The following is a 26,418-nucleotide window of genomic DNA, read 5'->3' as shown; positions in this document are numbered from 1 at the left end:
TTGCCTGAGAGTCTGATTTACAAGGTGTTTGAATGTAAAGTCTAACTGAACTCATTCTCCTAGTTATCTAGGAAGGGTACTATAGAAACCTCAGGAGACACACAACTGCCTTACAATAAGAGCTTCTGGATTGAAGGGTATCAAACCAAGCCTTTACTTGAGGAGCAACAATCAAAGTCGCCAACTCTATAATCTTTTTATATGAGTTAGTAGCATGTAAACTGATTCACCTAACAGGTATTCAAAGAAATGAAGAAACATCATAAGACAAAGCAAGCTAGGTGATAGCTTTTCATCTCTGTGTTGCTTTATTTAGTCTGTGATTGATTTGTTGACTTCCTCCCCAGAGAAATGGGGAAAAAAAGAGCAGGAGAAATTAATATTTTGTTCTCCCCATTTTTACCGTAAAGGCAAGCATGGCCTTCTAGATTTTATTCAGAGTGAGTGTCAAATGACCTGTGTAACTCCAGTTGAAAAGGGGGAGCAAGTAATACAACTAGTTTTTGCCTCTTTTGCTGTTATGCAAATTGCACATTGGCTTTGAATCTACAAACTTTAAAATATGCCTACCGGCTGTTAGGAATTGTGGAAATACCTGGAGGGCCTAAGTTTGCCCATACCTGATCTATACTGTAGTATTAGTTCAATTTGACTTTAGCTCTCATTGTTCAATGCAATAGAATCCTGGGAGTTGTAGTTTGTTGGTGAGGCACTAGCACTCTTTAGCAGAGAAGGCTAAAGATCTTGTAACATTACAACTTCCATAATTCCACAGCATTGAGTCATGGCAGTTAAAATGGTGTCAAACTGCATCAATTCTATAGTTGTGTTCTACTGCCACACAATGAAGAAGTTGTTCCAATTGCTTAGGTGGGATCTCTTTTTGTAATTTGAATCCATTGGTTCTTATTCTAGTCCAGAGCTTTCCAACCATTTCATTTGGTGACACACTTTTTAGACATTTATCATTCTCTGACACAGTTATTCAGTTTTACTAGCATAAAACTGAGATGGAAGAGATGACATGGGCCATCTAGTCCGACCCCTGCCATGCAGGGAAAGCACAAAGTAGCCATAACCCTATATATATATGTGATTTATTTCTTATTTCACATAGACTCAGAGGTTTTTCATTACATTCACGCAACACACATACTGAAGTTGACACACTAATGTGTTGCTATACACAGTTTGGAAAGTTCTGCTCTAATCTGTAGAGCAGCAAAGTTTGCTTCAATTTCTACATAACATTCCTTTAGGTATTTAGATATGACTATCATGTCAACTTTCAGTCTTTTCCACGCTAAACTTATAACCTCATCACATTGAGATGGGAAAGCATGGGTGGCCATCCTTTTAGCATAGAGAATCGGCCCTCTTATATTGTCAACAGTCCCATTTTACGTTCTGCCTCCCCATCACACTCACACATGGAAACCTAAGAGCTGGCAATACATTCATCTTACATTCATCACATGGCCAGTATTACTTTTTTTTAATCAGGAGAGACAACAATATCCAAAAGCCAAGAGATCCCTTGCCCTGCCCAAAGCCCTTTACATTAAAGGAGACTGACACCAATTTAAAATCACTTATTTCCATAGGATAAAATTGTTCTGCCCCAAACCCCATATGATACAAGAGACAGTGCTCCAGGTTAAAACTATTGCTTTCCATGAGATAATACTGTTCTGCATCAAACCCCATATCATACAAGAGAAAGTACTCCAGATTAAAACCATTTTCCCAGTGGAATAATATTGTTCTGCACCAAACCCTATATGATACAAGAGACTGCTGATGGTTGGATAATGAAACAGAATGGGAAACTTTGATGGTTCTCATCCCATCTGTTTTTCAGTTGGAAGCATTCGAGTGAAGTGCAATAAGAGGTAGGAGCTCTGAACACAATTCCTGGCCTGTCTTCAGAGTTCCCTCCCTTCAGGACATTTCTGCCTCTTTTCAACCCCGGAACATGCGATAAGCTCTGTGCCTCTCCATGCTTGAAAAGAGGCTGAAGTGTCCTACAAGGGGGAAATTTCTCAATGTGATGAGGTCAATTGCTGGAGTTCCCTCCTTTCAGGACACTTCTGCCTCTTTTCAACAAAGGAGGGCCAAATGTAGTTTAAATCACGTGATGAGCTCAATGCCTCTTCATGCTTGAAAGAGGCTGAAGTGTCTTCTGATGTTTGGGAAATTTCTCAATGTGAATAGACTGATATATTCAGCTCTTCTTTAAGCCATTCTTCATATGGCTTGGTTTCCAGACCTTTTCCAGCTTGGTCCTTGTCCTTTGAACACATTTCAACTTGTAATTGTCCTTCTTGAACTGTGGTGCACAGAACTGGATGCGGCATTCCAGGTGAGCTCTGACCAAACTGTCATTTCCCTTGATCTGGAGACTATACTCCTATTGATTGTAACAGAGTAAGCAGCAAGCTTGGGAAACCAAACTCCCAGAATCCACAAAATTATGTTGGCTGGGGGATTCTAGGAATTGGGATCCAGGTTTTTTGTGCTCTGGACGAGTATGTTAAAATTGTTAATGATCAGTAAAGGTTAATAAAATATATTACCATATCATAGCCTCACAGAGCGAGCTTTGGTATGACAGCAGTGGCAGTATGAGAGAAGTGGGATAATTTCATACTGCACTTCCATTGTTTAGAAGTCTTTGAAACATCTTTTGATTCAGAAATTGTAAAAACAGACACTAAATTGGTAGAAAGAGTTTAGCCCCATATAAGGATAAGAGTGGATTGACAGAACTTATCCAATACATTTTGCCACCCAAAGCAAAGTAACAAGTGATAACTCATTGTATCATTTAAATCAAGGTGAATAGTACCAAAGGTAGGCAATTTATTTTGACTGTTGATGCGCAAACCCTCACAAGTACCTCTTCTCGTGTCAGTGAAATGCAATTTGTAACAATACACAATGTTATAATTGTGTAGTATTAAAGGATCTCAAGGTAGGAGGCTGCTAATAGAATTAAAATAGTTCTAGAAAACAAAGCAAACATAGTTTGACTCTCATCCTACTGTATTGGGCAAAATGTTAATTGCCCCATCTCTATAAAGAACAGGCTGAAAAACAAAATGTCTTTGGAGAAATGAAAGCAGCCATGGGGGATAGTAAGGGAAAATCCTAAGATGTGTATATGTGTAGAGTAGTTCCTAGCAAAAGTCAAACTTAGGTCAGGATAACCATGTGATAAATTTTAACAAGGACTGGGTCCTCATAGATTGGGAGGGAATTGCTTCAAATCCTCAAACTGCGTAGTGGCTGTCCCGAGTTCTCAGTGGTCATGGTAATTCCTCAGCTATAACTAGGTGTTTCCTCTTGGTTCTTAATCCATTGATAACAGCTTGTAGAAGTGTGCCAAGAACTGACCTGCTCTCTACTGCATTCGACTCCTTGATCTGATTTGCACTTTTCTATGACACAGCTGCCATAAGCATACAGGACAAACTTGAAGAGCCAATCCAAGATCCACATTTGGAGCGGGGTGGGAAACCTCAACACAATATCCTATGTAGATTAGCTCGGCCACTCAATGACATCATGACAGCGGTGGGAGCAACTTCCCATTCACTGAACAACGTGATTTCTTGTAGGATCTGCTAAAAGATCTTTGGGGGAGGGGTGGGTATGGGTATAGAATGAGGTGCTTTTCATTCAGTAGGGATAGTGCTAGGACATCATTTTACCATAACATCGTGAATATATTAGTGGCCATAAATAACAATAATGTAATAATGTAAAAATGAAAGACTAAGGAACACAAACGTGTAAGACAAAAATCATTTTTTGTTTTTTTTATCAGAAAAAAATTCCTTTCCTTGATGAAAACTTCAGTGAGAGGAAGTATGAGAGTATAGTTTGACAAAAACAATTTACTGTTGAAACTGCTAATGTTCTACTATGGTTCAGGATATAGTTTATATCTTCAGTAAAATATACCACCTGAAGCTGACTGAAATGAGGAAACGTTCCGGAGAAAACAAACAATTGAATTGATATGGAAAAATTCGAGGATGGGTTTGGTGGTTTTACAACAATATCTAAACTACCATTAGCTGGCTAAGCTAAATGTCTAGCTTTTGAAGACCATGGTCTCTTTATCAGACAAAAATAGTTTAAAAAATCAGCTAAGGGAAAGATTACGATGAATGATACAGAACAAAGCTGTTGTAGAAATGCTGAGGAAAAAATGAACAGATTTATTCAGGGAAGCAGGTATACATATAACAAAAGTGGAATGCTAAAAGAATATTTTGTCACAGTGGTTTACATAAAACATAAAACAGTTCCCCACCTAAACAATGTGGGATTTCTTGTTTGAAGTAAAATTCCAATGGTAACATGAGTTCCTCAATTTCATCTTCAGTTCACTTCTTCCTCAGGGTATATGGAAACTCAGATCTCATCTACCCTGGCATTATAATCTGGACTCATCCTGAGTTCACGGCTGGCTGTCCCTATGATATTTCTCCACTTCCAGTAATCATTGTCAGGGAAACTGGGTTAATCTGATTTAGTTCCTCATCAGGAAAATTCAGGGGGTGCTCCAGAGTTTCTCTGAAACTCAAGAGTAGCCAGCAGCTTTGGAGCAGTAGGGAGCAAGATGGGGTTTGATTCTAAACAATCTACTGTCCACATAGGGAATCGCCCCCATCCTTTTCCCTCTGCACTCACTAACGCAGGGAGAAGAGTACAGGTTGTGCTTATGTCATAGAACATGGAATCATAGAGTTGGAAGAAATCACAAGAGTCATCAAATCCAACTGCCCACCATCACCACTCCCAGGCAACTGCAGAGCTTCTAAGAGCTCTTGGCTTTTGTGGGCACCATGTGTTGACATTAATAAAGGTGCCAATGTAACCAGGATGAAGGTGGGGAGGTTGGCTCCCTCCTCCTTCCTAGTCACATAGACATGTCTGCTTATGCCAGCATGGGGTGCCCACAATGGACAGGAGCTTACATGGAACTCTACAGCAAAAATGAGGTGACAGACAGGGCCAATGTGGTCTCTATCTGGCTTGTTTGTGTAGACTCCAACCTGCTGCCACCATGAGTTCAGGAGGGTACATTTGTCCAATTCTGCTCCGGCCTGGTCCCAGATTTATTATCCAATGGAGATGTGCTGTTAGTCCTTCAAGTTACAAATAATTATTTACAACTGAGCTATGATGCCATAACATTGTAATGCAGAACCATATAAAAGTACTTCAGACATTTTTTTAAAAACCTGAAATGAAAAGCACAACCAAATTAGGAGGTAAAACAATTTAGCTACAGTATCTTCTTCATTTTACAACTTTCTTCCTTTCATTTTTAATGATGTTGTAGGGCTTTCTAGAACTGGTATACAAAGCATTGGTAAATTGGGGTCACTTTGGACTAAGAGATATGAGACAAGGGCACACGCTAATGACTTCCCTGGTCTTAATTTTTGCTGTGATGTACTTCTCATCCATGTAACAGCCAGTCTGTCATAAGGTCCTGCAGTATTTGGATGCACTTGTTGGTGCATTTTTCTTACATGACTTGATTCACCAGTATTATCCTTCATTAACAAAAATTGGCTCTTTCTAATTAAATGTAGAACACCTTGTATTGTGCTGCCAAACAAGTTCCTGATCATTGTTTGTAATCCTCTAACCTTGTGGATTTACTATTTGAATCTTTTCTTGGCTTATTAACGTTTTGGTCATATCTACCTTTGGACTTGTTTAAATGTCGTGTTTTTACAAGATCTGTATTTTAAGGAACAATCTCGTATACACTGACCTGCGAAGGCTGTGGGAAGATTAGTCCTTCTGCTTCTCAACTGATGACTGATGACAAGCTTTTGGTCCCTTCCTACTCCATGATTCCACAAGGTGATTTAAGAATCAAGGAAAAGACAAAAGAAATATTTCCTTTCCCTCCAGTCTGTTACGCAAACAGAATCAAAAGTGAAGTGGATTAGAAGCTTAGTGCAGTCTTCAGGTAAAGCTTGCCATTTTAATCTCCTGCTGACGCCTATTTATCTGCAAAACTCTTTCCCATTTTACCACGTTTCTATTTTTGCCCTGACCTTCCCATGCTCCTTTTGGGATCCCATCACAGGATTCTTTTCTGATTGGCTGAAGAAGGATTTAGTGAGTACTTAAAACATCAGGAGCATCTTTGAACAGGCTTCTGCGATTTTAAAACTCAGAGAGTGAGGGACATTTTCCCAGGAAGCCTTTTGGCAGCTTCCCCCCATAGATGGTATTCAGCAAGCCTTAGGAAGTTGGCCACTTCCCTTTGTGTTGTAAAGATTCTGCCTGATTTCATTTAAAAGGGGGAACTTGCAGCAGACCTTGGTTGTTCTTGAGAAGCAGGCCCACCTCTTTTGTTTTAAGATGGGGAACATGGATGGAAAATCTGTGGAGGAACTAAGTGCCACAGAATGCCACCAGTGGTACAAGAAGTTCATGACAGAATGTCCCTCAGGACAACTTACTTTGCATGAATTCAAGCAGTTTTTTGGACTGAAAAACCTGACACCTGCATCAAATGAATACATTGAGCAAATGTTTGAGACATTTGACTTTAATAAGGTAAGCATCCAAAATAAATAGATATTATACGGTATATATAAGATATATGCATAAATATGTCTCTCTTATACAAATGTATAATGCAAAGGTCTTTTTATTTTCTACTTGACACAATACAAATTTATTTCTGTGAAAATAAGTTGGAATAACTCACTCTAACTTGCTGGCATTGTGTACATATTTTCAGTGTTCTGTTCTAAATCAGTATACTCAAGTATGTGTTGTACATTTAAAGCAAAATGCATCATTTCAGAAATATTTTGGTTGCAATGGTTAGGCGGTTCATTTAATTTTAATGATAGATAAATAAATAGATAAAAAGAAAATAAGTTAACTGTTCTCCAAATCTTCTTTGTTAAATTGATTAATGGGTAATGGACTGTCATAATCCATATACTGAAAAACATCCGGATTGCTTGCTTCAATCTCTCTCTTGTGTGATTTTTTTCCTTGTATGCACTGTGATTTCTAATTGCAATAGCCTGTTTTGCATATGAACATAAATCATGTTTATTTGCAGGATTCTGAAACTATTTTGACCACAGTCTGATGTTGCTTGGTCACATATGTCCTGAAGTGTTGAAAGTATTTAACGTTCTACATTTATGGCTTTGCCATCCTATTTAGGATTACTTCATAATAACTGAAGTGGTGATGAGCCAGATTCAGAACCCTGTAAGGACCTTTCAGGATAAAGAGGCCTGCGAGGATTATGAGGATTTTCTAGATGTGGGATTGTAGAATCAAATTCTACTCTCAAGTGTAAATTTAGAATTGATTTGTTGATATCAAAAGAGCAACTTTATCCTCCTTTCAGCTGTGTGCTAGAATGGCTTACCTTGACATACCTTTGGTTGTTCAGTCACATTGAATTATCTCAAAATCTTTTCAATAAGTTTTTAGTTTTAATTCATTATTTTTAATGACGTTCTTGCATTGGAAAATTGTTGGCAATATGAAAATGAGTTATTAAAATATATTATTGCAGATTAAATGCAGAACTATTGATCATGACTGGTCTTCAAGATTATTCCATTAGAATAGTAAATTCTGAAAGACAGCTGGATATTTTTAACACACATATTCACCCAAAACATTGTGCTCCTGCAATTAGCTTAGAAACTGAGATTGTGCCCATAAACACCTCAGTGGAAGCTTTTTGTCTTCAGGGGAAAAGTCCTCTTCTGCTTGCAGAAAGTCAGCTCAGAACTTGATGGTATGTCGCTATCTATTTATGGAGATGGCATTGTTGGCTGAAAAATACTTTTTTCTGAAAGCTTTCATCAATGTCATAGTGGACCTGTTGTCAGATGTAACAGAACTCTGCATTACACTGACCAATTTTATGCACCAACATTTTTGATTTTTGTGTTTCTAGAAAACATATTCCTCAATGCCACATGGCAAAAAATACTCAAAACTTAGTGACTTATTGTGCCTCCTCGCCTCCTTCAACAGTTATATCTTTAAAAACAATATCCAAGTGTGACTGCTTTCTCTCTTACTGCAGGATTGCATTGTCTGTGTGCATAAAGACTATGCTGAACACAGCATTTTAGATTGCCCATCCATTCCCTCTCCCAAGACATTGCCCCTGCCCCATTTCATTGTTTGGAACAAACACACATGGAGCATACCATGGTATTATAGCATGGGTGTGCTATAGCATTGTTAATATCACTCTTCCCTCAAACTCTAATCTGAATTGTGAGGAGTGTTCAGGATGTGCAGGGCCATTCAGGTCTAACACTTGCCTGTCTGCCCCAAGATTCTAGTCATTGGCTTCAGAAGAAAGGGCCAACTTTTGGAGCTCAGGACTGCCATCAGTGTTCATTTCCGAGCTGTAATGTGCCCACTAGATCTCACCCAGAATATCTAGAATCAGAATAGAAATGCAATTGAACTTTCAAATGGCATATCATGAGCATATAAAAATAACATCAAAAGGAGATTATCAAGAGAAGAGCAAAGTCATCATGCAGTAAGCTGCAACCAGAGACAATATTATGATTCTACACTTCTGCTTTACCTGCCTTATGCAATGAATTTCTTAGATTTGCAAAAACAGTTGGAACATGTCAAAAAGCAGTCAGTGTTTCACTTTAATCCTAAAAACCCCCTCACTTCTCTTTCTTTCTCTCCATTCCCTTGGAATAATGGAAATCCTTTAAATAGCATAATGAAAATAAAAGAGGGATTTTAGTATTTTCATACCACAGAGGTCTATAGCAATGGGCCGAAATCTTAAGTCCTCCAGGTATTTTGTGTGATATATGATGTTATTTTATGTGATATGTTTAATAATGTTTAATGTTTCATTAGGGGAGGTTCAACTTTGATGTTTTGTACTGTTTTTTTATTAAGGGCATTGCATTGTTGCCAACACTGTGGACTGCCCTGAGTCCCCCTCGGGGTTGAGAAGAGTGGTATATAAATACTGCAAATAAATACATGATAAATAATAAATAATTTTGGACAACAGACAGAACTTTAAGAACCACTGGTTTATAGGCCAAGGGTGAGAATTAAGTGACCCTCCAGATGTGTTGAACTGTTGCTCCAAGCAGCTCTAGCAAGCTGGTAGTGAAAAATACTAGGAAATGTAGTTCAACAACAAAAGGAAGATGGCATGATTTCCATTTAATCATGTAATGAAAACGTGCATGCAATGAAATCATGTACTTCAGGCTCAAAGGTGTCATCCCAGATCCACTATGTTCTTCATCAAGGAAACCAGTTGTTCCAAATTTCCACAATGGTGGAATGCTCCAGGGAACACAACATTTGGCTTCCATTAAAAATTGATTTTTCCATATTGGCAACTATCCCAATATTTTTCTTTAAACAACCAGTTAAGTGTTAGCAGAAAAGGAAAAAGAAATCTGCAGATAGGATCATTTAATGAGATATCTTTTCTATTTTGCAACCAATAGAATGTATCTAACAGCTTTTAATTAAAAGCAAAAAAAAAAAAGCAAACCAAAAGCAATTGTAATGACTTTCACACTAGAAAAAAGACTTACAAATTACCTTGTGTACAGATCTTATAAGTATAAAATACAAGAACTATTTTTCCATGGGCAGGTAAAGACTTTTCTGTTCAAGAAGAAATTTGGTTTTTAGTATGTGGCAGCAATTAGAGCATTTAATGGGAAGTGTAGAGTTTTTGTTTTATTATATTTTAATGCCATATTTAATTTGTGTTTTTAAAATAGCAGTTTAGTTTAATTGTTGGTTATCTTTTTAATGTGCTTTTAAAATGTATGCTGTCTTGAATTCAGTGTTGGGAGAAAGGTGGAATATAAGGGGGGGGGGACACAAATCTCTGCTGCATCAATTAAAAGCCTCTTTTTAACAGCTTGCCTATTCTAGTAAATGATGCTTTTATATCCATCAAAAGCAACTATGAAAATATTACTGTATATTTCTAAGAATGGCCAAAACCCAGTTGCTATTGCAGTTGGAGTAGACTGATTGAATCTGTGGTCTGCACATTCATCAGCTGATTCAATGGGTGAACTCTTGCTAGGTTTATCAATTAACTTTTTGCCTATGCGAATATCATAATAGCATCTACATTCTGCTGTTTCCTTTGGTATTTCCTTCTTTAAAATAACTCCAGAAATATTTGACCATAGCAATTTTATTAAACTACAGGTGTATTTCTTCTTTCCTGAATTGTTATGTTGGCAGCATAGGATTTCATTTGAAAATAAAAGTGACAGCTTTTACATTTTAGTATACATTGAATAGAAAATTGTATCCACATTATATTTTGCTTATTCTGATAATAGTGTTTGTTTTCACTAAAAAGAACAGCTAGAGAGTGGATACTATAACAATCATTACACATCTCTCTCATCTTGCTTGTTAAAGCAATTATCTATGTATTGCACTTGGCACGCCAGATTATCTAATTCATAGTGTTAGTCAAAACATCCATGAGATAGATAATATCTGTCAGCTATTAATACAGAAACCAGACTGGGTAAGAATTGGCACAGTATTGCTTTGGACTGGCATGGAATAATTACAAACCAAACAATCACCTATATACAGTGTGCTCCTAGGCTTTTTTGTATGTATGTGGTGCCTTCAAGTTTCCTGCCAATTTATGAATTTCATTGGGTTTTCTTAAGCAAGGGATACTCAGAGGTGGTTTGCCATTCCCTTCCTCTGAAACATAGCCCACATCAGCTGCTATTCACATAGAAGTAATTCCCACATAGTTCAATGGGGCATACATATATTTGAAACTGATGCTATAATGTATTAATGCGATAAACTGTAAATAATGAACTTTATCCATTTTGTTTAACATAAATATAAGATTGTTTCATCTTGGCTAATTTAGCAACTATGGACTTTATTACTAATTATATTTGTATATAAATAGATCTCATGTATAAGTCAAGGGCAGATATTGGGGCTAAAATTATGGGTTTTGATATGATCCAATGATAAGTCAACATTCATTCTATGAAGAGTTACTCCTGGCCACTTCCCACTCAGGCATTTAAAAAGGCCCTTTGCCTTCTGCTCTTTTGGAATTCCTTTGAAAGTAAGTAAGTAAGTAAGCAAAACCTTATTTTTATCCTGTCTTATCTCCCCATGGGGACTCGGGCCGGTTCACAACATAAAACACAAACATTCAATGTCATATAATACAATGGTAGACTAAAACCATTAAAAATAAACATAACAGAGCATTTGATAGTAAAGCGAATCACATGAAAACAACAATAATAAGTTACATGATGTTAATAAAACAGAAGTTAAACGCCGTGTCTAAATTCCATTCCTTATTTCATTGTGCCGAATCTTTAAACATTCACATATACATATGCCTGAGTACATATTTATTTTATTTACAGCATTTATATTCACCCTGAAGGGGACTCAGGGCGGATCACATTACACATATAGGAAAACATTCAATGCCTTTTAACATAGAACAAAGACAAGACAAACATAGGTACTGGCTTCCTAAAGGAGGACAGCGATGGGGCCATTTTGTGCCAAAGAGCCACCATTTTCCACTCGGCATTCAAAATGGTTTGAAACAGCTCCATGGTGGAATGAGTAGAATGTGCTGGTGCTTCTTTTAGATTCTCCTGGGATGAATTAAATTCTTACCTTTTGCCACTCTACTCAGAGAAGGGGGTGGTTCCTTTTCTGATAAGAGTTAAGGGGCAGTACTTGCACTGATGTGTCAGTCCAGAGTTTTAGGGTTAAATTTTTGGCAAAAAAAAAATAAGACTGATACATAAGTATATAGATGTGGGTGAAACGTCAGGAGAGAATGCTTCTGGAACATGGCCATACAGCTAGGAAAACTCACAGCAGCCCAATGATCACAATTTGTTTTTCTGTTTTTGCTTACGACTTAATAATGGCTGACACTAATGAAATCAGTGTTAAAAAATCACCACTCCCTCAGTGTAAATATTTCCTCATGCAGTGACGCCTGTCCACTGATTCTCTCTTGCGATTAAACTTTTACACTATGCTTCCAAGACACAGCGGTTTAATTATTTCATTCCCTGGCATTCACAGAGAAAATAAATCTAATCTTCTACTCATGACATCAGAGAAGTAATCGTCAGCTTTGCTGTTGACATTTAGAGTTGCCAGATCTTTTAAGCTCCTAAGGACCTGACTATAGCAAATATCTTGTCTAAAGCAGAACTCAAGTTTCTGAACAAGAACTATCAAGATCAGACATAGCAATGACCAGTGACCTCTTGGTTAATCCCAAATAGAATAGACGTATTCAATTAATTGTTGTATGGTGAGTCAATACATGGTTAAAGCCAACTGATTCAACAGGTCTGTTCTAGTTAAGACAAACAACAGAATTTAAGCCATACTTGATAATAGGAATAAAATTAGAAAGAGGTTTTGAACGGCAGAAGTAACACATATACTCGGATACAGAAATATTTTTTAATATTATTTGTATATTTAAGAATAAGAATAATTTTATCTCTTGCCCACCTCTTCTTGTGGCTCGAGGCGGGTTATAACATAGCTAAAAACACACAATCATAGTAAACATTGTATTTTTACATTTCTTATTACTTTTATATCCTGCCTTCCTCCCACAATGGGGCATAATCTCATAGATTTTAATGGTATTTAATTCCCAGAGGAAAAATGCAGCCTTAGGTTCCTATTGACAACTGTTTCAATTTATGCCTTTTAAAGACCCCCAGAAAGGAATGTAAATGAAATGCCAGTCAAAAAAGAGCGTGCTCTAAATAAATCCTTGTATTGGAATTCAGAGAGCCATTTAAGCCCATCCAAAATTGTACTTTATTTTAGAGTCGGCCAAAAGTCACAAACAGGTTTCAATACGTAATAACATTTTTTTTTGCTTTTAATTCAGAATACCATAATGGTACATCATATACAATACCGCAGCAACATATACAGTATACAGGCAGTCCCCAAGTTACAAACAAAATAGGTTCTATAGGTTTGTTCTTAAATTGAAATTGTTTGTAAGTCGGAACAGGTACATTTTGAAGTGTTATGTGTGCTTTAAACATCACAGGAAAGAGTTAACACCCATGTGATGTTAGTTTTGTTGTCTGTGCCCCTGTTGAGAAGATTTCACCTCACTTTCTGTCCCTGTGATCATTGGATTTTGAAAAAAATGGCTTGTTGTGAAAACAAGGATTAGTGAGAAAGCTTCAGTGGAGACATCTTTTCCCCATGATTACTCTTTCAGGAGTGAATTTCCCTACCGAGGGGCAGATTTCTCTCACTTCCTGTTGTTTCACATATGTTCTTACTTATGAGTGGTTTGTAAGTCAGAGGTTTGTAACTCTGGGACTGTTACAAACATCAGAAATGTACTTACTTGTGAAAAACCAAATCTTGTAAATTGAATATTGTTGCATTGTATGTCATTTTTGAGTGCATGAGACTACCTGCATGTTTCTCTGAATCTTAACCCTGATGACTAAATCAACACACCGAAAATCCAAAATGCTAATTGGGTTCAATATTGTTAAGACCTAATCTGGTTTTAGAATACACCATCTATAGAAGAAAGCAGATTATCTATTTGTGAACTTAAGGGCAATCAGTTGAGTTGATGCAGGTGATAATGATCAGATTTTATATGCTGTAATTTTATATTTGAAACATAGGAAGCATTACAAATATACTTTTGTTTCTATGATCTCAATAATGTAAAATCTGCATGTTTTGAGCAGTCTGCACCATGCATGTACCTGTGCCATATCTGTCTGTTTATAATATGTGCAAACAGACAATAATCCTGATATGTAACACCACCTTGAAAGTCCTGGCCGAGGCACAAATCTCTTTAGGTAACATAGCAACAAGAGTTAAAGATATAATACCAAAACAAAATTAAATGCAAAGATAAAGACAGAAATAAAACTCAATGTGAAATCTCAAGTAGAGATAAAGGTAGAACAGAAAAATATGGTTTTACATAACACCACTTGATAAAATTTGGATTTTACTGTGATACTTCTTCTTTTAAAGCTATGTATAACAATCTTAGTACCTGTCAAATCAATTTAAAAGGCATGTTCATTAGGACCTAAATATTAGAGTCTCCCTGTCCTGCATGAATTTATGTCTTAAAACTGGATCAGAAGTTGCTATTTAATGGTGGATGATACATTAGAAAGACATAATCTAAAAACATAAACACGTTCTATGACCCCTATTTGTTAAAGAAGGTTAGTAATGGTGAAAAGTTTGCAAATGATACTCGAGTAACTCTGTAGATTCCATAAATGTATTTGTTATATTGGAGACCTTTTTAATTAGTTTTAATTTCATTTTTTCAGCATCTGTTTCTGGAACTATGACAAACAATAAGCATAATTTTAGAGAGCCATGCTATTAGAAATCCTCTAATCACTCAATGGGAAGTAAACTCCTTTCAGTGTTATCACTGGTGTGCTGTGGAGGCTGCAGACCCCACCATGTGATATCATAAAAGGGAGCGACACCAAACACAAGGGTGAGAGAAACAGTAGTGAAGAAAGAAGGAAAAGCAGCCAAGTAATGCCAAATAACCATCTTTGCCCCCAGTGCCAGATTTACCATTGCGCTTAGGTGTGCTTAGACACAGAGCCCCTTTGGCCCGGGGGGAAGGGGGGGGCATCGTCTTTCCAATTTTTTTAGGATAGATTTTGCTTATGTGGTGCAATTCTAAATTTGAAGGAATTCTATTTCAGAGTGATTCCAGACATAATGATAGAGTTGATAGTCTATGGGAGCGTAGTCCTACCAGGCCAACCTCCTTCAGGTCCCAAGTAAGGGGCCTCATAACTTAGCTAGCACAGGGCCTCAGGGCCTTTCTACACATGCTGTAAAACCCAGAAGTAACCAGGTTAAAGGGGGGGCTAAACATGGTTAGCCAAAGTGCGGGATAGTTCATGTTAAGAGCTAAAAGCACGTATTAAAAAGGTGCGCTTATAACCCGATTCCGCCTGAAAAAAGCGCACCTTTGCATGAGTGTATATATCTGCTGTCATACAAAACATATGCTTTCCTTCCCTCCCGCCTGTGTAGACTGCTCCAGTGCACATGCACTTTTAAAACCCCTGAAACAGCTGATCAAACAGATACACAGGTGGTTTTTAACAAGCACAAATGGAAAATAATTAGAACTCTCTGAAATTATTTTATTTTACACTTTATAATCTTAAACAGAGGTTGATCTAAGAATTGAAGAATGAGAGAGGTCCGATACAAGTGTTTTTTTTAAAAAAAATTCCCTCCACTATGCTCTTGACTTCATATGCATACATGCAAATCTGCCTGTGTTTATATTAAAATATTTACATGTGTGCATATACGGTCCTGCGCATAATGGAGTGATGTTCGCCCTCTATCTTGATCTGCTACAAAGGAAGGCCATGAGTATGGCGGGGGACCATATTACAGGACTGACAGGTCTGTGTGTGGATTTGCTGTCAAGTTCTGGGATTTTTTGTCTTAGATTTAAAACGCAAATTTTGGCGTTGTCTGGAAGTGCCCTCACTTATCCTAAATTCAGCACTATTTGCCCCTCAGCTCACTAAAGGCTGGTAGGAAGAGTTCTGTCCTTTTCTTCTTGGTTGGATTCTTCACAGTGATTCAACTTGATCTTACCCTCCTTCCTTTCACATGTTTCAATGGGCTCTCCCTTGTCATTTCCTCTCTTTAGTACACATTTACAAAGAGTACTTCCCCGCTTTTCCTCTTTTGGCATCTTCATCATTCTTTAGATAACAGATTTACCCCAAAAAACCCCATTCTCCCCAGTTTCACCTTTCAGCTTCTTTTCCCCACCCTGCCATACACTCAATGGCTCTCCCGGCAGATAAAATGACTTTCAACAGTATTCCAAAGCACATGTTTTTTTGTGTGACATGCTTTGATTTTTTAAAGGTAGAAATGAACTTAATTTGCAGTTCTGATTGCTGTGAGACACATTTCCTGCTGCTGAGTGAAACTGTCTGTATATTTTTCTGAGTCTTAGCCCTGATACTTAAATCAACATTTTGGATCTTTCCCTGTTCTTTCCCTGTTCCCTTGTGGGCTTGCTATGTGTCAGTGCAGCTCCTGTTCCTGCTCTGGTCCCTGGGCAGCATCAGGAACAAGGAACCAGGTGCTGTGTGTGCAGGAGGTGTGGGGCATACAGATACTTGAGGATTCCAATATTTTAACTACAGTATTGTGGTCTAGTCAGGTATGGAAGGAGGTACATAGAGGTGACACTGTGAGATACTGCACTAGGTGACATCAACTCTAGTGATACCACTGACCCAATTAAATCCATTGAGACATAGTTGTGAGTAGTACTGCTAGCCTTACATTCATTTTTAAAAGACCCATTTGTTACACATGACCTTTTATTGACAGTGGTTTGAGATAATATTGAGAAGATAGAAAATACAATCAATAAGCTTATGAAAAGTGTTTCCACAATTTACACAATTCTTCTTCCCATGTAGAAAGATATAGGAAGGAAGGAAGGAAGGAAGGAAGGAAGGAAGGAAGGAAGGAAGGAAGGAAGGAAGGAAGGAAGGAAGGAAGGAAGGAAGGAAGGAAGGAAGGCAGGCAGGCAGGCAGGCAGGCAATGGAATGCCTGTTCATAAGAGCCGCCATGGTGATAAAACTACCACAAGCTGATTTATGGATTGTTAATCTGTTTGTTCTGAGACACTACAGATGAGCATGCAATTTCATTCTCATTGTACCACCATTGCAGATGAATTTGTTATATTATAGTCTCCAAGAGTGCAGTCCAGCAAGTGTAATTGACTTTGATGATCCACTGAAAATGTTTTTATTTTATTTTATATGACCTCATGCATTGAAGGTATAACTTTTGTTGTTTCGGGATAAACACAAAAGCATTAAGAAAGTGTATTGTTGCTCACTTATCCCACCTAAGTGTTGCTCCTTCTATTTCAATAGGATGGTTATATTGACTTCATGGAGTATGTAGCTGCTCTAAGCTTGGTCCTGAAGGGAAAAGTGGAACAGAAATTGAGGTGGTACTTCAAGCTCTATGATGTGGATGGAAATGGATGTATTGACAGAGATGAATTGCTAAACATCATTAAGGTGAGTTATTTTTCTCAGAGTTTTCCTTAGTCAGTGTCTATGCAAATATAACTGGACAATCCCAGAAGGAAACTGTCCTTGACCTTTTTCATTCATGATATTCAGAAAAGCGATTCAGTTTATCAGTTCCATATTATGGCTGATGTCCTACATCTAGGGGAAAGAACATTATGCTCTACCTACACAGTTCTATGTTCATCCCCTGATTAAATTCTCTTTTTTGAACCCCATCCAAAACCACCTACTATCACACCTGTCAAAAGGCAAGAAGGTTACTGCTTACTGGTAGGGAAGGGCAAGAGCAGGAAGGCGATTCAGACATTAACTGGCTTAGCTCTACTTAGAAGGGGAAGGAAATAGAAATGCACTCGCAGATGAAATGCATTTCCCTATCCCTTCTTTAAATCAACTGAATTGCCTCCTCACTTTCCTCTGCTCTTTGTTAGGCAGCAGTAGTGACCTCTCCCAGAGCTTGGCTGTTTTGCTGAAGGCAACATCACAGTAGTTTTCATTCCATCCAAAAACAGCATTTTGGCCATATTTTTTATAATGCCATACCAGAATCCTGTTGGTACACCACATGGATTGCTAGGATTCTGTAACTAAGATTAGGAGAGGGCAATACGCAGTCAATTACCATGTACAATTATTCCCAATTCCCACCAAAAATGAGCGCTTTCAGTACAATTACAATTTGAATATCCCTTATCTGATATGCTTGGGACCAGAAGTGTTTTGGATTTTAGAGTTTTTGGATTTTGGAAAATCTGATTTATATATAATAATATTGTATCCCACCACCATCTCTCCAAAGGGACTTGGGGCGGCTTACACCCAGCACAAAGTGCCTAAAAACATTTAAAAAGTACATCTAAAATAAAAACACAATTTGAATAAAACATATAAGCATATAAAACCACAATCTAAAACTCACTTTAAAATGGCATTCATCAATATAATAACAGTTAGCAGTGATAAACGTAGCCAGGCTATAACACTAGGACAAGGGCAAGGGATAAGTACAAAATTACGACCATGAGACAAAAGTATGGGATGAAATGTAAGGCTCCATAAAAATTACGTTGGTCAACTGGGGCCTAGGTATTCTTGCACAGCCAGGTCTTCAGGTCCCTATAGAAAGAGGACAGTGTGGGACTTGCCTGATCTCCAGAAGGGTGTTCTGGAGCTGGATAAATTCAAATTCTTAAGATTTTGGCACGGGCCACACCCACATGTCAGATATCCTGTTGTAAGCATGAATTTAAGAAATTTGATACAACTTAAAAGGACTACGGATAATTTTGCACAGCCCTAATACACACACACACACACACACACACACACACACACAGAGAGAGAGAGAGAGAGAGAGAGAGAGAGAGAGAGAGAGAGAGAGAGAGGCTTTGAGTAGCATAGAGAAGGGTTAACAACCCTTTGGTGTTTGTTTTGCTGTCTGTGCCCCTGTTCAGGAGATTTAACCTCACTTTCTGTCCCTGTGATAATTGGATTTTGAAATATTTGGCTTGCTGTGGAAACAAAGATTGGTGAGAAAGCTTCACTAGAGACACCTTTTTCCCATGATAACTCTTTCAGGAGTTAATTTCCCTTCCAAGGGGCAGATTTCTCTCACTTCCTGTTGTCTCACCCCCCCCCCCCCCCCCGTTCTTAATTATGAGTAGTTTGCAAGTCAGATGTTTGTAACTAGGGAACTGCCTGTATATGAGATCTCAGATTTCTGAATTCTGGATAAGGGATGCTCAATTAGTATAATATAAAAAGATTTTGTTGGTTCCACAATGTCTGTTGAAATCCAAACAGAATCTATAATAAAAACGTTGATGCTCCTTTTGAGCTCTGGTGGACAGTGTAGCATATATTATAATGTGACATGATTTTAAAATTTTAGAATCAGAAATTAGATTTTGATTCCAGTTGCAAATTGCCACTTGAGAATTGTGCTGATTCATGTTTCAGAGAAGAAGTCTTCTGTTTTTATACACAAATTGCCTTAATATGAAATGTTCTCATTGAATGTTTTCCATCTTAATTTCTTGCAGGCAATTCGCACCATTAATCCATGCAATGAAATAATGTCAGCTGAGGAATTTACGAACATGGTGTTTGATAAAATCGATATAAATGGAGATGGTAAGGATAAAGCTGAGGCAACAATCTTAAATTGTTGTTCTTATGTGCCTTCAAATCATTGATTGTGGGAAATATTTACATTCCATCAGGGAAGTTTATGCAAAGGTTTCCAAATGACATCAGCATGTCATACATGAAATCCAAACTAAGTTCAATAAATTGACAGTTTTCAGGTGATTGAGAAGCATCTCAATTAATGAAAGATCCAGCAAGTCAACAGGAAAAGGGAGAGGTTCTTTGGGGGAAAAAAACAACTGTCCTGCTGATTCAATTTCATTTAGTCAAAAGTAGTAACTTTATCAGGATTGATTAAAATGTGAATAAAGAATTCAAGTAATTCAGCAATTGGGTAGAGAAATTACTATATAAAATTGTTGCTTTGTAATATATTCAGTCAAAAAGGGATAGTCACTGAACATGTATATATGGGAAACATGATCAGTACTGTCGACATTTAGCTGAAGTGGTCAATTTATTTCTAAATAGTTGTAATTATTACATCTTGGATTAAGATCTAGTGAATGGGGCAAATTTCAGCATTCACTCATGTTGATGGGCTGCTGCTCTTCACATTTGTCACCATTGGTTATGATAGCTTACCACCTCATCAGATGAGGTGATTTTAGCATCCTAGGACACTTCCACCCAATCTGGAGGAACAATGGGTTCATTGCCCATCTGATGACGCAAGAGAGCTTCCTGTGGAAGCTCCTCCTCCAACTGGCAGAAAGCGTTGCCGGACGCTTCCTTCTCAACATGGGAGGCTTACTGTGTTGTCTGGATCCAATAGATCCAGTGCGGGGCCTCCCTTCAGTAGTGATGCTTTCCCCCATGTCATGGGGAAAACATTGCTGGGAGGGAACTGCACGCGGGGTGACAGATTTCCTCCCCAGAAGCCCTGTGAAGCATGATGCTTCGCCAAGTCACAAGTCTGATGGGATTTACAGTCCAACAATATCTGAAAGATTATATTATTTTCATCTTAAATTCACAGATTTCCAATTTTTGGACACTAAACAAAATACTTCAGCTTTTTGAAAAACATGGTCAGATTTTGGCAAAAAGTAGAGATAACAAACACACAAGCTCTAAAACAGACATGTTGTTGGACTGCAACTCCCATCCTCTACCATTGCCTATGCTGATTGTTCAACCCTAACCTAGAAATTGATACTTGGATTTCCATTATCTAAATTATGCATGAAATCAAATGCTCCTTGTTACTTTAAGCTTTGTAGAAACAAAATCCTTGTGTGTATTTCTTTAGGTGAGCTGTCTCTGGAGGAGTTCATGGATGGTGTGCAGAAAGATGAGGTTCTACTTGAGATTCTCACCCGTAGCCTGGACCTGACACACATTGTTCGAAAGATTCAAAATGACGGGAAGAATCCTGATGAAGGAGGGACAGCAGAGGCTGCTCAATAGACCATTTGTTCTTGTTTTCTAAATGTGCATTTTGTTTTGTTTTTTAAAGAAAAGGAAATCTAAATAAAATGCAATGCAATAATAATATTAAAATTAGGGATACACTTTGGAGGGGTGTTTTAAAATACCAGGTTAAAGATAACAAACACGATCTTTTTAACAGAAGTTTTGCCTCTTGTGAACACTATGAATTATGGCTGTTTCTGACACTCTATGAAAGTTTCAGTGTTGTCTAAGAGGTAAATAAAATGTTTTGTGCTTCTGCTAGAGGGAAGTAAATGGAAAAGGGAAGGGATGCTTGGCTGCCAAGTCTCTCCAAAAGCAGTATTAATGGGAGAGGTGAGTTTGAGGTAATTCTCTGAATGCTACCACATTCAAAGAGGGAGGTGAGTTTAAGGGAAATCTTTGAACGCTGCCACAATAATCCCTGTGCCATCATGGCTGCCTCTGAATGTTGCTCATTCTGGTGAGAGGTATAAGTTAGCTGGTGAAGGGTAATATTATAGTAGGCTGGAATGTAAAATATTAACAAAACGCTCACACTCGCTCTCCCTGGTAGCCACAGAGCTCAATTACAGCCAATCATCTTCAACTATTCCTGACAGCCTGTACTTGGTTCCACAAAGTCAGATGCCAAAGCCCCTTTTATGTACATTAATTTATAGCCTGCAGTACAGCCTTTTAAAGTATCTATGTTAAACATTTATATGAATAACCCGCATAAAAGTAGTTATGGACAGTAGTGGAACTATCATTGGCAAGTTGGAAGCCTGGAAAATATAATTTAACCACATGTCATTATTACTTTCAAAGATTATAAAACCAAAATAACTTGTATAAATATTGAACAGAACTGTCTTGAATTGGGTAATGTGAGATTTTGTAAGCTGTGATGTTTCAGAGAAATGATCATTTACCTGTTGCAGAAATCTGCAGAATTCAAGAATTTGGGATTGAAAATACACACAGGCATACCTAATTTAACAAAGGTTCTGGCAAACAAGCTCCTTATGACAAAGCTTTTTTTTTTTGCATCTCCACCCCCTGATTTTCTTCTTGTTGTATGGAGAGCTGGAAAGTTTTTTTTCTCTACATAACATTAACACTCGGAAAATGTGTACAAGGTTATCAAATGTGCAGCAATCAATTGGAAATCGTGATCGGACCCTCTTATGACATTCAGAGACATGGAAGCCATGTGCAGAACTAATAGTGGATCAGCTTTATCTATCACTGCCAGAGTAACTTTCTGAGCATTTGTAGGTGGATTCTGAAAAGCGGACTTGCATTGAGTTTTACATGTGGCCACTTCTATGTGACAATATGGTTGAAAGCCATCAGCGCAAAATAAATCAAAACTGCTGTTTAATATGTTGAGAAAATTATAAAAATTGGCTGAAAATCAAACACTTCATAAAAACATCTAAGAACCAAATCTGTATGTATGAGTGTTTGGGAATAACATATATTTGTGAATGGAAAATGTGATTCTTCAAGCAACAAATGTAACCATAAATAATGCAACAGTATTTTTTTAAGTCTTAGCATTGTCAGTCTTGTCAAACAACTGCTTAAGAATCTTGTGAACATGGATACAATGTATAAAAATTATGTTGTAAACATGTGCATTGGTAAATAACATATGCCCCAAAGCCAGAGTTAGAGTATGATAGAAATGATAGCAACCCTTGCTATTTTCTTCTTCGTGGTTAAATGTCCAGTATGTGCCTTTAAATGTGTATCAGACTATTTGCACAAGCCTCTTGATGTTGTGTGAAGAATCTATTAAGTGCAATGGTGACATATTGTGGCTCAAAAAGTGTTCCTCAAATATCTCCTTTCTATTACAGAGAAGCACAATCCTTTTGAGCACTGTATACAGTCTTTCCTTGTTAGTCTGGTGAGTTTTCTTCTAGTATCCAATCATCTTGTCAGTTGCTTTGGTGTCCAACTATATTTTGCAGACTAATGGAGAATTTTGGTTCAAGTGCTTTATGTTATATATATAGTTATAACTGTCACCTTGATCACAAATTTCTATCAATTTTCATAATAGCTGGAATCTTTTCTAACAAGTGATTACTTTGTAGAGAAATTGATAACACAGAGTTTTATCATTATCAGCAACTAACCCAGCTATTACCAAAAAGAAAACAGACGGCTTTCCTAGGAAGGGAGGGAGGGATTGAAAGAGAGGAAAGGGAAAGGACTTGTAAAACTGACAAATTTGACTTCTAAAATTCTGGTACAGTAGAGTCTCACTTATCCAAAATAAACGGGCTGGCAGAATGTTGGATAAGTGAATATGTTGGATAATAAGGAGGGATTAAGGAAAAGCGTATTAAACATCAAGTTAGATTATGATTTTACAAGTGAAGCACCAATACATCATGTTAAACAACAAATTTTACAGAAAAAGTAGTTCAATACGCAGTAATTCTATGTAGTAATTACTGTATTTATGAATTTAGCACCAAAATATCACGATGTATTGAAAACATTGACTACAAAAATGCGTTGGATAATCCAGAACGTTGGATAAGTGAATGTTGGATAAGTGAGACTCTACTGTATATTTTTTTCACCAGAGATTAATAAAGTGTTTTTAGGTCTATTATGGTGAATTAGCAGAAGTCAATGAGAGAAAAACAGAAGACTTTAAACTCTGAAAACATTTCATGGGAAAGTTCTTTTGATACACTGATTGTAGGTGTTCTAGAAAATGCAGACTGTAGTTGCCTTCTCTGCCTCACTGATGAAATTGGATTACATATTGTGTTGCTATTCGCTGCTCGCTATCAATGTGGGTGTAATATTTTGTGGGAATTCTACTGATTTTTAAAATACTTTTTATCAATACTTGATGCCCACTTTATTACTGCATACTCCCCTCTCTGTTAGGGATGATGGAATGTAGGATTGTATTCATCTGATTGGACAGCTAGCATGAGATGTTAGATACTATGTATTTCCAGATAGGTTTGCCAGATTAAATAAGGGTCAGGGCACCTATCCTTTTCGTAATGGTATAGAAGATGGTAATCCATTATGGAGACAGGGGCCATGCTCCTAATTCACCTGGCAACCAGAAATGGAAACTGTAAATTGTCTTGGCTGTTTTCCATTGCACATCAGATGTTTCCAAACTCTTATCTGATTTTCTGTATATATTTCTTTTTAAATGGAAGATTTTATGTTTTATACGTTGGATTGTACAGTGTGATTCATTAAAGATAGTATTTTACTTAACTTGTTTGAATTTCTCAGATCTACCCAAGATTATTTTGCGATCTGAATTAAAGGGCAGCCTAGCTCCTCTGCCTCACTGAGCTCTTATGTACATCAGGCAACCAAATTAGCAGTTCAGTTTTAATTCAACATTACTGGCATGACATTATCAGAGGAAGAAAACTGGTGCTATCTAGATGTTTTGCACTGCAATTTGCATCAGCCCAGATCAGCATGACCCAGGGTTTCTGGTCATTGTTCAAAATATCATAAAGGACACATAATAGCAAAAGCCCTCATGCAAGAAACAGATGATGGCTGCTCTGAAGCTAGGAGCCGCCCTTCCAAGGAAACTTAGGCTGATCCACTGCTTCTGTTTCAGTTTTCAGGAGAAGATATTTCTGTTCTACAGGCTTAGGGAGAAAGTTTTAAAAGAGTGTTTTTTTCTTTTTTTAATGGTTATATTTCAAATGGTTTTAAGTCTATGGATTGCCTAATTATATTTTAACAATAAACTTTTGTATGTTTTAAACCTAATTATATTTCAATCTGTATGGCTTTAATTTCTGTTAAGTGTCTTGAACCTCAGTTTTGGAGAAAAGGTGACAATAATGAGCAATTAAAGCAACAGCATTTTTGGTGGCAATTGATAAGTCATGTCGCACATAGCTCTCTCTGTTTGCACTGCTTTCCCAGCCTGTTCTTTGTTCCTGAATCACTGTAACAACTAGACCTGTGCTTTCCAAAATGCTTTGTTAATAGGATATCTGTCATGGCAGCCTCAACAAATTATAGAGCTGAAGCATCCAAAAGGGATAAACTTATATGGCTGTCCAGAATCATGCACAGAGTAAACTACCTTCACAATTGCTTCCTGAACACCTAGATTATGACATCAGAGAGAAAAAAGAGATGGAAAGGAATCACCAATTGAGGCGGTATCTGATTTAGCATGGCTCAATGCTGTGGAAATTGTAGTGGAAATTGTACATGGAAATTGTAGTTTTACAAGGTCTTTAGCCTTCCCTGGCAAAGATTGCTGATATTTCATCAATACTCATGATCCCATAGCATTGAGCCATGGCGGTTAAATTAGTGCAGAGCCAGCTTTAGTCATATGTCAGTCTTCTGACATTTGGTGGACTCTTGTCCTGGATTTGCTCTAGTCCTGGATAGATCCTCTCAATCAAATGTTGAATGATGAGTCCAATCCAATTAATTCCGGCTCTACTCACCTAAAAATAGGTACCAGAATCCTATAGTGGCTACTTAGTTATATCTGCACAACTTAAATAGCATCTCTTGTTCCAATCCCCTCCTCTGGTTCACCTACCCTTGGATCACGTAAAGTAGGTCAATTCTGATGTGGCAGTCTTGTTTGCTCAAAGGTGTGGTAGAAGTGGCATTGTGATACTCTAGGCTGCGAGAGCACTGGAAACCAGACACCAAGCCAATAAACAATCTAATATCTTTATTATAGAATTGAAGAAATAGAACAAAAATAAGCAGAACATATAGTCCAACGATAGATCTTCTGGGAAAGGTCAAATATAGTCCAGTATTATAAAGTCCAATGTCCAATATTAGAGTTTAAAGGTGAAAATCCAGTTAACCGAAACACACTCAAACTTCCAAGCAGTTTGAGTGGGGAATAATCTGGATCTTAAGCAAGAGTTCCAAGGAGACCAGTCCAACAGCAAGGAATTCTAGGCAAGGCAAGGCAAGGCAAGGCAAGGAAACAAGACAAGGCAAGGCTGGAGATAGAGGATCCAAACGCGATCCAAACTTGACTCGAAGGCGAGGGGTTGCGCCCAATCTACACACGAGTAGAACGCCACAAGGCCTAGAGGTGAAGTTAACACTCCAACTGACACGTTGACACCGCACTGGCTGGCCAGCGCGCAGAACTTTTAAGGGACTTCAAATCTCCCTTTCAAACAGGTGTCCAACACTTTTCCCAGGGGAAAAACTGACTAGAGACAACATCTTTGTCAGATGCAAGCCTCCCTGAAAACTCCCAAGGGAACCAGCTTAATCAACATTCTCTCTGGCAGCTAATCTTGCGCTTCGTCTCAGACCTGGCCTTCTCTGAGCGACTCAATTCCCAAAACAGCCGCCTTTGAAAAGGAGGGGAACCACTGGGAACAGACTCGGCTTCAAGGGCTCTTTTAATGAGCTCTGGGCTTGAATTGTCAACAGGGAGCATCTGGAAGGAAACGGGCTCTTGCTGAGTTGGCAAAATTCCCAAATCCTCATCGCTCTGGTCCACGATGAGTACTGGGTCATGACCCGAAGGTCTCTCTGACATCACAGCCACCTTATTTGCTATCTGATCGGAGGCTGAATAGACCTCCTTCTTTCAATCCAGTGACTGTCTTTGAGGTTTCCAGTAAGACTACATAGTCTCACTGAATACAG

The 26,418-nt window shown here is 37.8% G+C and overlaps 1 protein-coding gene across 1 annotated transcript; it reads left to right on the top strand.

The window, feature by feature from the left end:
- The first annotated feature begins 150 nt into the window (after positions 1-150).
- guca1a (guanylate cyclase activator 1A) lies at positions 151-24,537 on the top strand. Its single transcript, XM_003220450.4, has 4 exons — positions 151-6,594; positions 17,050-17,199; positions 19,257-19,347; positions 20,615-24,537. Exons 1-4 carry the CDS (start codon positions 6,397-6,399, stop codon positions 20,770-20,772), a joined length of 597 nt encoding a protein of 198 aa, XP_003220498.1. The 5' UTR covers positions 151-6,396; the 3' UTR covers positions 20,773-24,537.
- The last annotated feature ends 1,881 nt before the right edge of the window (positions 24,538-26,418 follow it).

Source organism: Anolis carolinensis, chromosome 4, assembly GCF_035594765.1.
Source record: "Anolis carolinensis isolate JA03-04 chromosome 4, rAnoCar3.1.pri, whole genome shotgun sequence".
NCBI lineage: Eukaryota > Metazoa > Chordata > Lepidosauria > Squamata > Dactyloidae > Anolis > Anolis carolinensis.
Note: the sequence above shows the minus strand (reverse complement) of the source record. Positions and strands in the feature narration are given on the sequence as shown.